This window comes from Macrotis lagotis, chromosome 3 (genome assembly GCF_037893015.1).
Source record: "Macrotis lagotis isolate mMagLag1 chromosome 3, bilby.v1.9.chrom.fasta, whole genome shotgun sequence".
NCBI classification, from domain to species: domain Eukaryota; kingdom Metazoa; phylum Chordata; class Mammalia; order Peramelemorphia; family Peramelidae; genus Macrotis; species Macrotis lagotis.
This window is the reverse complement of record NC_133660.1, coordinates 274,417,499-274,429,214: the sequence shown is the minus strand read 5'-3', so window position 1 is coordinate 274,429,214 and position 11,716 is coordinate 274,417,499. Positions and strand designations below refer to the sequence as shown.

General features: G+C 54.0%; 3 protein-coding genes across 6 annotated transcripts in view; 2 read left to right on the top strand and 1 right to left on the bottom strand.

Moving 5' to 3' along the window:
- MUC6 (mucin 6, oligomeric mucus/gel-forming) overlaps positions 1–149 on the top strand; it is a 77,141-nt gene extending 76,992 nt beyond the window's left edge. The window contains exon 34 of the mRNA XM_074231620.1: positions 79–149. Within this exon, the coding sequence (XP_074087721.1) occupies positions 79–149 (71 nt within the window). The remainder of the gene's footprint in view (positions 1–78) is intronic.
- Positions 8–5,431, top strand: LOC141518599 (uncharacterized). The gene is made up of 3 exons (XM_074230774.1): positions 8–2,254; positions 4,309–4,414; positions 4,829–5,431. The coding sequence occupies exons 1-3, from the start codon at positions 214–216 to the stop codon at positions 5,004–5,006; spliced, it is 2,325 nt and encodes a 774-aa protein (XP_074086875.1). The 5' UTR covers positions 8–213; the 3' UTR covers positions 5,007–5,431.
- Positions 5,432–8,422: 2,991 nt separating this feature from the next.
- The window catches only part of AP2A2 (adaptor related protein complex 2 subunit alpha 2), an 81,686-nt gene continuing 78,392 nt past the window's right edge, over positions 8,423–11,716 (bottom strand). For all 4 annotated transcript variants that reach the window (XM_074230760.1, XM_074230761.1, XM_074230758.1 and 1 more), the window contains exons 18-22: positions 10,579–10,702; positions 9,476–9,592; positions 9,293–9,362; positions 8,688–8,822; positions 8,423–8,592 (exon numbers count right to left, since the gene is read on the bottom strand). In XM_074230760.1, coding sequence (XP_074086861.1) covers positions 8,515–8,592; positions 8,688–8,822; positions 9,293–9,362; positions 9,476–9,592; positions 10,579–10,702 — 524 coding nt within the window. In that variant the 3' untranslated portion in view covers positions 8,423–8,514. The remainder of the gene's footprint in view (positions 8,593–8,687; positions 8,823–9,292; positions 9,363–9,475; positions 9,593–10,578; positions 10,703–11,716) is intronic.

Here is an 11,716-nt window from a genome sequence, read left to right as displayed (position 1 = left end):
ACAGAATCCACAGGAACTGGGACACCAGTCCAGTCTTCTCACATTACCATAATCTTACCATATTCTGGAACAACTCAGGGGACTTCTACAGGTGCTTCCACATCCCCAATCACCACAACCACACACACTGGCACTGCATCCATTTCTAGCCTCGTTACCACTTCTTCCACCTCTTCTGGCACTCATACCTTCAGTACTACTCGGACGACTCCTATGCCTCCAACAGAGTGTATTACACAGCCAGAGCAAAGCAAAACCAGTTTTCCATCTACAACATCATCCATCACTGGCTTTCAGACAACAAGGACCTCAGGAGGATTCCCATCAAGCATGCACACCTCCTCTATCACACTCATCAAACCCACAGATATAGGTGCCACAGAGTCCACAGGAACTGGGACACCAACCCAATCATCTCATCTTACCATGATCTTACCACACACTGGCACAACTCAAGGGACTTCTATCAGGCCTTCAATATCCTCAGTCACCACAACCACACACGCTGGCACTGCACCCATTTCTAGCCTGGTTACCACTTCTGCCACCTCTTCTGGCACTCATACCTTCAATACTACTCGGACGACACCTATGCCTCCAACAGGGTGTATTACAAAACCAGAGCAAGGCAAAACCAGTCACCCATCTACAATATCATCCACCACTGGCTTTCAGACAACAAGGACCTCAGGAGGACTCCCATCAAGCATGCACACTTCCTCTACTACACTCATCAAATCCACGAACACAGCTACCACAGAGTCCAGAGGAACTGGGACACCAACCCAATCATCCCATGCTACCATAATCTTGCCACACACTGGCACAACTTATGGTACTTCTACAGGGTCTTCCACATCCTCTGTCACCACAACCACACACGAGCACACTGGCACTGCACCCATTTCTAGCCTGATTACCACTACTGCCACTTCCTCCAGCACAGGTACTTTCAGTACTACTCAGATGACATCTATACCTCCTACAGGGTCCATTACAAAAACCCAGCAAAGCAAAACCGGTTATCCATCTTCAACACCATTTACCACTGTCCTTCAGACAACTAGGACTTCTGCAGGACTCCCATCAAGCATGCACACCTCCTCTGCCACACCCACCAAATCCACTGTCATGGGTTCCCCACAGTCCATAGCATCAAGGACACCTACCCATTCTCATATTAGCACATTACCACACAGTGGCACAACTCAAGGTCCTTCCACACCCGCAGTCCCTACACCCAAACACACAATCACTGCACCCATTTCTAGCCTCTTAACCACCAGTGCCACCTCCTCTGGTACAAGTATCCCCTACGTTGGTACCATCCATACAATGACCAGCATACAGTCCACTGTTGCTTCTCCAACAACCAGTGTTGCCCTTGATACTTTCAGTACTGTTCAGATTTCATCCACAACACCCACACAATCCAGTACAAAAACACAACACAGTCATCCAGCTTTAGTCCCATCCACCATTGTCCCTCAGTCAACAATGACTTCTCTTTCTGGAACACCAAGCTTGCGCACCTCCTCTACCACTCTCACTATAGCTACAGCTACTGGACCCACTTCCTCCATCCCATCTACAATTCATACTGCCACCATGTTGCCTAGCACCAAACCCTTTCCCTCCTCAATAAGCCCCATCTCTTCTCTCTTCCCATCCACTCAGAGAACCACCTCCCATCTCAGCTCTTCTGGTGGTGGCACTTTTCCCTCATCTTCTCCCCCTCACAGTATTCCAAGCTCCTCTACTGTCCTGTCCACTATTCTCACCACACCTGTGTCCTTCCCACATTCCTCCCTTGCTCCCTCACCTAACATTCCTGCTTTCCCTTCCCAAGCAACTGCTTCCTTGCCTCCCTTTTCTTCAACCACGGCCTCTCTCTTCACCACCACCATGCCCTATGTATCTGCTCCCTCTTTTTCTAGCACAGTTCCACCTCCTGCTTCTAGAACACCCACGGCTGTCTCTACCCTAAGAACTTCCTTCAGTACCCCAGCTCTATCCACTGTTTCCACCCAGTTTACCACATCCCAGTCGACTGTGCACACCACTAAAGTCTCCTCGCCAAGCATGGCACCCATCACACTCAGTTTGACACCATTCTCTTCCCCCATCACAAAGCTAACCTCTGCCTCACCAGCCCCATCCACAATTCCAACCACCAAGATCCTGCACAGCTACACCCCAGGGTCATCCAGTACAGTTTCCTCCCCAGCCAGCACTTCACCCTCAAGTTCAGAAGGTAAGTTCTTCATCACCATCCAGTCTTAGCTGCCTTGGGGCGGGGTTGGGGCGGGGAGAGAAAGAGAGGTCCCCAACCTCTCCAGGGCTGCCAAAACTGTCATGTTTTCTCTTCATGGGAAATTTGGATGTTTAGGCCTGCATTGGCATTCTGGTAGAAAACCCACTGCTGTGTTGGCTGGGCTGGAGAAGTGTTTGTGAGCCACTCCCAGGGTAGCCTTATACCCTTGCAATTTCCCTGGTGGACTACCCACTTGATAGCCATTTCACTCCATAATCCAAGATGGGTCAGAAGGGGAGACCTCCTGAGCTACCCTTCCAGATTAAGTTCTGTGTAGGTATTCATCCCATCAATGGCCTGGAGAATGGGGCAGGAACCAGAGTACTGGAGAAGGGCAAATGGACCAGGGTCACAAAAGGAAGAGAAGGGAACTGGGCAAATTCTAGATCAGGTGCTAGACTATGGTTTTCAACAACATTCTGAAACGGATTAGTAGAGGGTTGGCACATGAATGGCCAGAAAGAGAAGCAGTACCCTTCCAGGGCAGCCTGGCTTCATCCAGGTCACTAATGGCATGTCCTCATCTGGCAGGGTCACTAGCCAAGGGCAATGCCATGGACACACGTGACTGAGCCTGAGCTGCAGTCTCATGACAAAAATGGAGACCAGAGGCCAAAGGACAGTTCATTGATGGGACTTTGGAACTAGTTAAGGAGTTGGACCCAAAGCAGATTCCTGAATGGCTGGTGGGATGTCTCCTAAGGCAGGACCCAAAGACTTGGGCTTGTAGACGATAGGACACAAGTGCATCAGGGCTCTGAATCAAGGCAGAAACAATGTTCTTAGCCAGATTTTTCAGGTGGAAAAAAGAAATTTAGGAAAAAAATAGTAGTCAAAGTTCCAGATGTTAGAAGTCCAATAGATCTGGACAGGCAAGTTGGACTGACTCTAACTCAAAGTTGTTTAAAAGGAATAAAAGAACAAATTTGTTCCAGATTTTAAAAGATTCCCCCCATCCAGGATGGGGATGCTGTGGCTGCCCAGCAATTTGTCTGAAAACAATCTGAGAGTCTCAGTGGATTTCAAGCTCAAAATGAGCCAGAGGGTTTCTGTGATCCTAGGCCACATTAAGGGGAGGCCAGTCAAGGTGGGGTTGTGTCTTGTCCTGCCCAAGCTGCATGCAAATTCTTGTCATCCATCCTGGGGGCCACAGTTTAAGAAGGGCACTGACCACCCAGCAAGTCTAGAGGAGATAATCAGCTTGGTGAAGGGTATTGGGTTCATGCCAAACCGGGATCGCCTGAGGAGGACTCAGGGGAAACCATCCCCATCCCTAAAGTCATGCTAAAGATGGTCTGACCTAAAAGCAAAATCTCTAGGATTAGACCTCAGCCCTGGCCGGTTCCCAGGGAGGGGCTGCCTTCATACGGGGCTCCACCTCCCTTCCCTTCTGAACCAGCATTCACCCAACACTGAGTCTAGACTGTGCTCAAGACCTGTCTGCTCAGGGCTGGGGCTCCCAGAAGAAGAGGAGGGGCTCAACAGACCGGGTCCCAGGATTAACAGCTATGCCATTGGGCAAATTCTGGGTCTGAATCCAGCTCTACAAAATGGGGACAAATGCCATTGATTCCACAACATCCCAGGGCAGTTGGGAGGGCCTTTGAGAGGCAACGGTTCCCACAGTGATGGAGCCAGGGAGACACTCCCCTCCCCAATCTTCTGGGGACTGGGTGAGCAGGTGCTCCTGGGGGAGGGGCATAGAGGGGTACTATGTCAGTCCCCCATGACCCCAGATTGCTTCTGAGGAGGCTGGGAAAGGACACGGCTCAGGGATGGCCTTGTTGGGGGAAGCTGGAGGAGGGCCAGAGAGGCTCCCAAGTCAGGAGACCGGAGCATGCAGGCAGGTCCCAGGTACGGACTGCTCAAGTGTGAGTGTGTAAGCACACACGTGCACACACATGCCGGCCAGTGGTCAGAGAGATCTCTCGGGGCTTCCTGACCCTAGCAATCTCCTGCCCCGTCCATTCTCATGAATTCCCACTTCCCTCCAGGAGCTGCCTGTGGGGTGAAAGAGTACACAGAAGAGATCACTTTCCATGGGTGCACTGCCAACGTCACTCTGACCAAGTGTGAAGGCTTCTGCCCCTCCCATACCGGGTAAGCCTCACCCCCACGCTGGAACCCAGACTCAACTTCCTCCTCTCTTGGGGGGGTAGATGAGAAAGTGTCACTCCCCACTTGCTGAGACCACCACACTAGCTGAGACTCCCCCCACCCAGAAGAATGTAGGGAGCTTCCTTTACATGGCCCCAACTGACTCCTCTCACTGGAGAGAGGAGAAACAAGATTTCCCTTAAGCTCTAACTGAAACTAGCCATTCCTCAATGATTCTGAAAGGGGGCCCCTAGACTTCACTGGACTGTCGAAGAGGCCCCAGGTCTGCCAAGGGGAAGCCAGTCTCCTGCCCCAAGAGCTCAGCGGGAGCCACCCCCATGCCAGGAATGCCAAGGGACTCTGCTCACTGCGCTGGGGAGCAGCCCAGGCCTGACCTCTCCTCCTTGCTCTTTCCAGACTCGACCCGGCCACCTTGCTGATGGAGACCCAGTGCGGCTGCTGCCAGCCACTCGCCACCTCCACCCAAGAGCTCCTGCTGCCTTGTCCAGACCCAGGGCAGCCAGGAAGGCAGCTCACAGTCCAGGTCCAGGTGTTCAAAAGTTGTGTGTGTCACCAACAGCTCTGTCAAGCCTGAGAGTGAGGTCCACAAGCTGCCGCCCAGGACCGTAGCCAGGAGTGGCATCCCTGGTCCTGCTGGTCCTCCAGCTGGTCCTCACCCTGCTGGAGTGCCAGAGTGGCTGAGCCTCACAGCTGGCTGACCAAAGATAAGTTCAGCTGGACAGTGGGTCAACCACCTGGGCCACTCAGCACCTCAGTCTCTGCCAACTTCTCATGAACTGGGCAAAGGGAAGGGTGACCTCATCATCCCTTGTAAATTGTTCCTCCAATCTTCTAACCCTCAGAATACAGCCTTGCCCCAGAGGTCAAGGACCCTGGAGTGGTCTGGAGGAGCCCCCAGGGGCCCCCCACCAAGGATGGCACCTCCAATTCTGAATTCTAAGGGTTAGATGTCAATTTGTTAAATAACAAAATTTCTGCTAGATTAATAAAAAAAAGTTGGACTAGATGCTATCTGGCCGGTGTCATTGCCTTCAGTCAACATGGCCTCAAAGGTCAAGGTTACTGGTGCTGTAGCCGCTACCATTCACAGAACCATACCGGTCAGGCATGACCGCCATGGAAGGAGCAGCTACTATCTGCATTTTACAGATGAAGAAACTGAGGTAGGTGGAGGTTCAGACAATGCCCAGGGTCACCCAACCAGGAAGCATTGGAGGCAGAATTTGAACTCAGATCCTGCTGACTCCTGGCCTGATGCTCTAAGCCCTGTGCAACCCAGCTGCAAAGAGCGCCTCTGGTCAATCTACAGAGCCATGTGGCATCCAGCCACAGTGTCCAAAGTCAGACAGGCCCTTGAGGTCAGTCAAGTGGTGCAGGGTTTAGCACAACAGCCTGGAAGTCAGAAGGACACACGTTCAAATCCTGCTGCAGCCACTTCCTGGCCAGCCACTTCTGCCTTAGTTTCCTATAATGTCAAATGGGGATTCACAATCGCAGCCCCTTCCCAAGGTTGTTGTCATTGTTCAGGCCTTTCAGACTTGTCTGGCGCCCCTAGCGGCCTGGCCTCCAACCATAGGCCCTTAATCAATGCTCTTTTCTTTGCTCCATCTGAGGGAATTCCTCCAATGTCTGTTCTTCCTTCTCAAAGATCAAGATATCAGGGAGATGATGACATGGGGGGAGGGGGATGCTGAGTCCCCAGCTTCAGTTTCTCCTCTGAAGCCATCTGGGTCCAGTGGCCAGGATGCCTAGAGGCCTGGGTGCAAGGCCATCAGGGTTAAGGGACTTGTCAAGCTCACATAGCTAGTGAGCATCTTGAGGTGCATTTAGAGGGACTAGCACCCAGGTCCTGGTGCACCCTTTCTTTTGTTCTTTCTAAGTCAGATGAGCCAGCAAGTATGAGGCTGCTGTCTTGGGCCTCCCTAGACTCAGAGCGCAGCCAACCTCTGCTCTCAGCCACACCTCCCACAGCCCCACCCTTTGCCCCTGCCTGCTCTGGGACCTTGGGGTCTTCACGACCCCCATATTCAAAGGGTCACTGGTCCAAACAAAAATCCAAGGAGCTGCCCCGAGTCTCTCGAGCAGGCTAGAGGCAGCACAAGGGGTAGTCTCCCCCGGCTGACTGGCACCCTCCTTAACACCGTGCGCCTGCTTATCCCCCCAGCTACCTCCTACCCACCCCACTATCCTCAGGAGAAAGCTGCCTCCACATCTTGCCCAGCCCTAGAACTGGACTCTGACTTCAGGGTCCACTGAGACAGATGGCTCAATGACAGATGTGACCCTGCTGACTACCATCTCCTCTCTGATTACCTTCAGCCACGTGTATGGGTCAGGACAGCAGGACAGGGACTGCTCCTCAATGACCATTTCCTGCAGATTACTCCTTGCCCAGCCCCAAACCCAAAGTACCCCAGCCTTGTGGCTCCTGGGCTGGCCCTTCCCTCAGGGCCACGGCCCCTGTTCATGTAGTAGTAGTCACCTGGTCCCCCCCACCCCACCCCGAGCTCCCTTGGGCCACACAACCCTCCTGGCCTGTATCCCTTCCCTCTCTACCTTGGACCCAGCTGAGCATGATGACCCTCCCTGGAGGACCCTGGCAGCCCAGTGCCCACCAAGCCCCGGTGGCTGAAGGTCTGACGAGGAATCCCCCTGGGCAAGGATGACAAAGACGCCCTGGCTCTTGTTCTAGCCTTTTATTTCTCTTTTAAAAGATAACACACTTTTCTGACAAATTCACGGGTTTTCAAATGTCAAGATGAGAGTCCTGAGGGCAGAGGAGGCACTGGGGGGAGGAGTGGGCACAGAGACATGTGAGCGGAGCTGGGTTCATGTGGCAGGAGTCGCCCAGGGGCAGCCGGCGCCTTCCCACAGCAAGCCGAAATACTGCGCTTGGAACGAGAACACTGCTTCCATGAGCATGATGGGCACATCACTCTGGCTGGGCCACATCAACCCGCCACAAAGCAAACCACAATGCAGAGGGTGGGGTGTGGGAAGGGAGCAGGCTTGGCCTTTGTACACTCAGCTCCTTCCTTTAACACGAGGTGAACCAAAGCACCATGTGTTAGAGGAGCTGGGGGGAAGGGGGGTCTTCTCAAGGTCTGGGCCAGGTGTGTGTGTGTGTGTGTGTGTGTGTGTGTGTGTGTGTGTGTGTGTGTGTGGTGTCTGTGTCTCTGTCTCTGTCTGTGTGTGAGATAGAAGAGTTCTGGAGACAGAGATAGTGCTCCTGCCCAGCCTCAGGTCCCAGCCCTCTATCCTTGACTTCCAATAACCCCAGGTCTTGGAGATACACCCTATCCTCCACCCCAAAGGAAAGCCTGGGGGCTACCCTGGCCACCTGCCTCCAGTTCCCTTCACAGTTCCTAGGAGAGCAGCTTTTTCCAAGGATCAGAGGGGGCCCCTGCAGGGTCATTGGTTCATCCTCTGGGTCCCTCGCAGAGCTACAGGACCTCTCTGACCTTGTACCACAGCTCCTCTTCTCTTGGGCACCTCAGTGAATGACCAGACAAGAAAGTCCATGGCATCCCACTGGCTGCCCCTTGCCCACCTCATGCACACACATTGTGCAAAAGCCTGAGGAGACGCTGCCAATGCCCTGGCAGTTGGGCAGGCAGACAACACAGAACGTGGCCAAAAAAGCTTCCAGAGTCGCCCCAGAGTGGCTGGGGTGACATGGGGACCCAGCCCCCCAGACCCTGACCCCCCCCACCCAGGGCTGATGGATGGCGCCCTGTGCTGTGACCAGCAGAAGCACTTCCCTGAAAATGCCAGAATGTTCTCACTCCCAGCCATGCTCCTCCTCTGCCCCGCCTCCTCTCCTGGCAGACCCGTCCGGCTTCTGTCCCAGCAGTCAATCTGTGGTGACGGCACAGGGGCCGACAGCCAAAACCGACACCAGAGTCCTTTCTGAGGGCGCCCGCCTGGGCTCTCTCCGCTAGATGGACCACGGGTGGGGGGGTCCTCGGGCACATGGCAATATTCAGACACTGGGGTACAAGGTATATTTATTTGCAGGGGGATAATGAAGACAATGAGGAGGAATACAGGCGAGCGCTGCCCTGACTTTGCATTCCTGGTCATTAAAACTGCTCCGAGAGCAGCTCACATAATCTCTGGGACACGGTCTCTTTGCTTGTGCGGAGCGTGAGCCGATACATCTGCAAACGAACAGAAGCCATTGGTTCCCAGGGGGCCTGAGCTTTCACTCCCTCCCGTGGACTCTGGCAGTCTCCCTGCGCTCTGCCCTCCTCACCTGGGCCTGCAGGTTGGGCTCCAGGCGCAGCAAGCAGCCAATCTGTGCCGTCCGGGTGTGGATGATGCCTGCCCCCACAAAATTGGCCGGGTTAGGGTCCACTTCCTCCAAGAGGGCAGAACCGAAGCCGATGATCTGCAGAGAGAAATGGGTGATACTGAAGTGGGGGGAAAAGGGGTCTCCCATGGAGATGCAGGCAGGAGCCCGACCTCCCTGACAAGGAAGACCACTCCTGAACAGCTGTCTGACGGCTCAGGTCCTGCCAAGCCCAAAGCGGGCTCATGAGAAGAGGTGGCAAGGCCACCAAAGGTCCTGGACCCTCAGCAAACTGGGAAAGGGCGGGGTGAGATCATCACCCTCACTCTTTCCCCCCAGGAGCCCTCCCTCTGTTTTCCAGGCAGAACTCAAGAGGAGGAACTGAGGACCCAGGGGGTGGGGTCACTGCTTGAGGATCAGGAAGGCCCAGAGGACCCTGGTGTCCCAGGTGAGGTCACCCCTACATGCCCTCAGGAACTCGAGACAGGGGCATTTGGGGATCCAGGAATTGCAGAGGCTTCAAGGCCCTCTCCTAGCACTTGGTGGGGGGGTCTCAGGGCCCACCCTACCTTGGCCTTGGTGATCTCAGGGTCCATCGGGTGTTTGGCCTTGAAGATGTTCTGCACCTCTTGCTGGGGACTGCGGGAGCCACGAATCAGAAAGAGTCATGAGGCCACCTGGTGCAGCACCCTCACTGTACAGCCCCCTCACCTATCACCCAGCCCCCCCCCAGCTCTACACCAAGGCCTTACCTGCTCAGCTGCTTCCAGCGCTGGAAGAAATCCTGGGAAGCCATTTCTGTGGGCTGGAAAAACTTGTTGAGCGTGATGGGCAGTTTGACCGACACATTCTGAAAGGTCCCCCCATACCTGCAGGCCAGGCACACACACACACACACACACAAACACAGAGGAGAGGAGAGGACGCGGGTCAGGTGGGCTGCAGGAGGAGGGGCATCCAGCTTAGGTGCTGCTCAGCCCCAGGGCCAAAAGGCCACACATAGCCTTGGGGCCAGGACTTGTCAGAACAGGCTGGCGCTCTCTGACCTGTGGGCACCCCAAAGACAACAAATAGGAGAGAGAGAGAGAGAGACAGACAAGAGAGAGAGAGAGACAGAGAGGGAAGGGGAGGGGAGGAGAGAGAAAAAGAGAGCAAGCATGCGCTTCAAGCTCCTGAAAGAGAAGAGCAACAAATCCCACTTCTGAGGATGCAGGGGGAGGGGCTCCACAGGAAGTGAAGACCCCATTTCAGTGACATTCTTCCAAAAGTAAGGAGACCAAAGGACCTGGGCCCATCCTGGTGAGTGCCAGAGCCCAGGCTGGCAGCCACGAGCCGCAGCTGCCCCCCGACCCATCAGAGCTTTTCAGTCATCTCGAAAGGCTCCCAAGCAGCCTAGGGAAGGCACAAGTTTGCTTTTCCTGTGGCAGAAACAAATAGCCCAGTTTGGTGTCAAATATTCACTGGGAAACCCTGCCACCATCATTCTCCAACAGCCTCAAAGACTATGTCTGACACCTAGCCTCAAGAAGGCAAGTCTCTAGAACACCCAGGCAAGGAGAGAAAAAGCAAGGCAAAGGAAGACATGGCAAAGTATGGCAGGATAGGGCCAGGTGAGACAAATGTGTGGCAAATCAAGGTAAGACAAGGGGACGTCTAAGGGCAAAGGCAGGCAGAACAAGACACAAGGCAAGACATGGCAAGGTAAAGCATGGCATGTTGAGGCAAGGCAAAAGCAAAGTCAGACAAAGCAAGACACGAAACAAGGCAAGACAAAGCATGGCATGTCGTGGCAAGGCAAAGGCAAAACAAGATGAGATGAGGCGAGAAGGGCCCCCGGGCCTACTCGGACACTCACCTAAACTGAATATTGAGGACGGGGGCCTCAGTGAAGTCAGAGATGCACTCAATGTTCACCACCTGCTGCACCTGTGCACCCCCGTCCACTGTTGGGTCCACCGGCTTGGTCTGCAGGTTCAGATGTTCAAAGTGGGTTAAGGAACCCAGTGTATGCCAAGGTGGGAATTGGACCATCCCCCACTGCACCACCTCACAAAATGCTGACCAACATTGATGACTGGTGGCAGCCTGTGCCCTCCTCCCAGTATCCACCAGGAGAGCAGCATCCTGGCCCTGGACAAGCCAAGCGCTTTACACCAGGCCAGCCAGCTCAATGGCTGCATGGGTTGGCTAGGTTGGTGCACCAGCCTCTCTTTGGAGAAGAGCTTAGGAGGTGATGTAATTACCAGGTGAGGAAGAAGGGGAAGGTACATCTAGGAGACAGCTGTAAAAGACTCCCCAGACAAAAAGGGATCATATCTAGAGATGGATATGGACAAATGAGAAATTCATCCAGGTTTCTGAATAAACTGGACCAGAAGCCAGAACAAGGAGGAGAAGATGCAAGTGAAGCCTGCTGGAGCCTCCTCAGGCTCCGATGGGCTGTGCAATGACCACTATCTCTGTAAACCTGTCGCAGTCATCTCCATGCAGTAAGGGTATAACTTAGACTGTGTCACAATCTCCTGCAGAAAGGCCCCTGCCTGTGGGCGGGCAGGACAATTAGAGCATCAGGAGGCTCCAAGTTTGTCTCCCCCCTTAGACCAGAAGCTCCTGCTACCCTTTGGATCTCCAATCCTTACCATGAACCTGGCACAGCCTGGATGTTGAATAAGCGCTGACCGACTGGTCTGACATCACCAACAAGATATAAAGGTGGCCCGAGAAAGCCCCGAGCTGCCTGGGGTGGGCCAGAGGCACTCATCCAGGTCATGGACTGTACACTAGCAGAGAGGGGAGTCCACCAACTACAAGCTGGCGTCCTCAGAGTCTGCCCTGGGACAACCCAGGAAGTCAGGAGAGACAAGGCCACAGGCACAAGCTCCCACAAAGTGCTTCAAAGTCTCTTTTACATAATTTCAGAGATAACGAAGGGAGAGAAGGCTGGCACCACATGGCACCTCATGCCCTCTCCCTTCTGTTCTTGGGCTCAGTCT

Bases quoted from the DNA above. Each gene is read 5' to 3' on its own strand.
- LOC141518599 (XM_074230774.1), top strand. From the start codon at position 214: ATGCCTCCAACAGAGTGTATTACACAGCCAGAGCAAAGCAAAACCAGT. The intron at 2,255-4,308 runs GTAAGTTCTTCA...ACTTCCCTCCAG, and splicing joins TTCACCCTCAAGTTCAGAAG to GAGCTGCCTGTGGGGTGAAA. The intron at 4,415-4,828 runs GTAAGCCTCACC...TGCTCTTTCCAG, and splicing joins TTCTGCCCCTCCCATACCGG to ACTCGACCCGGCCACCTTGC.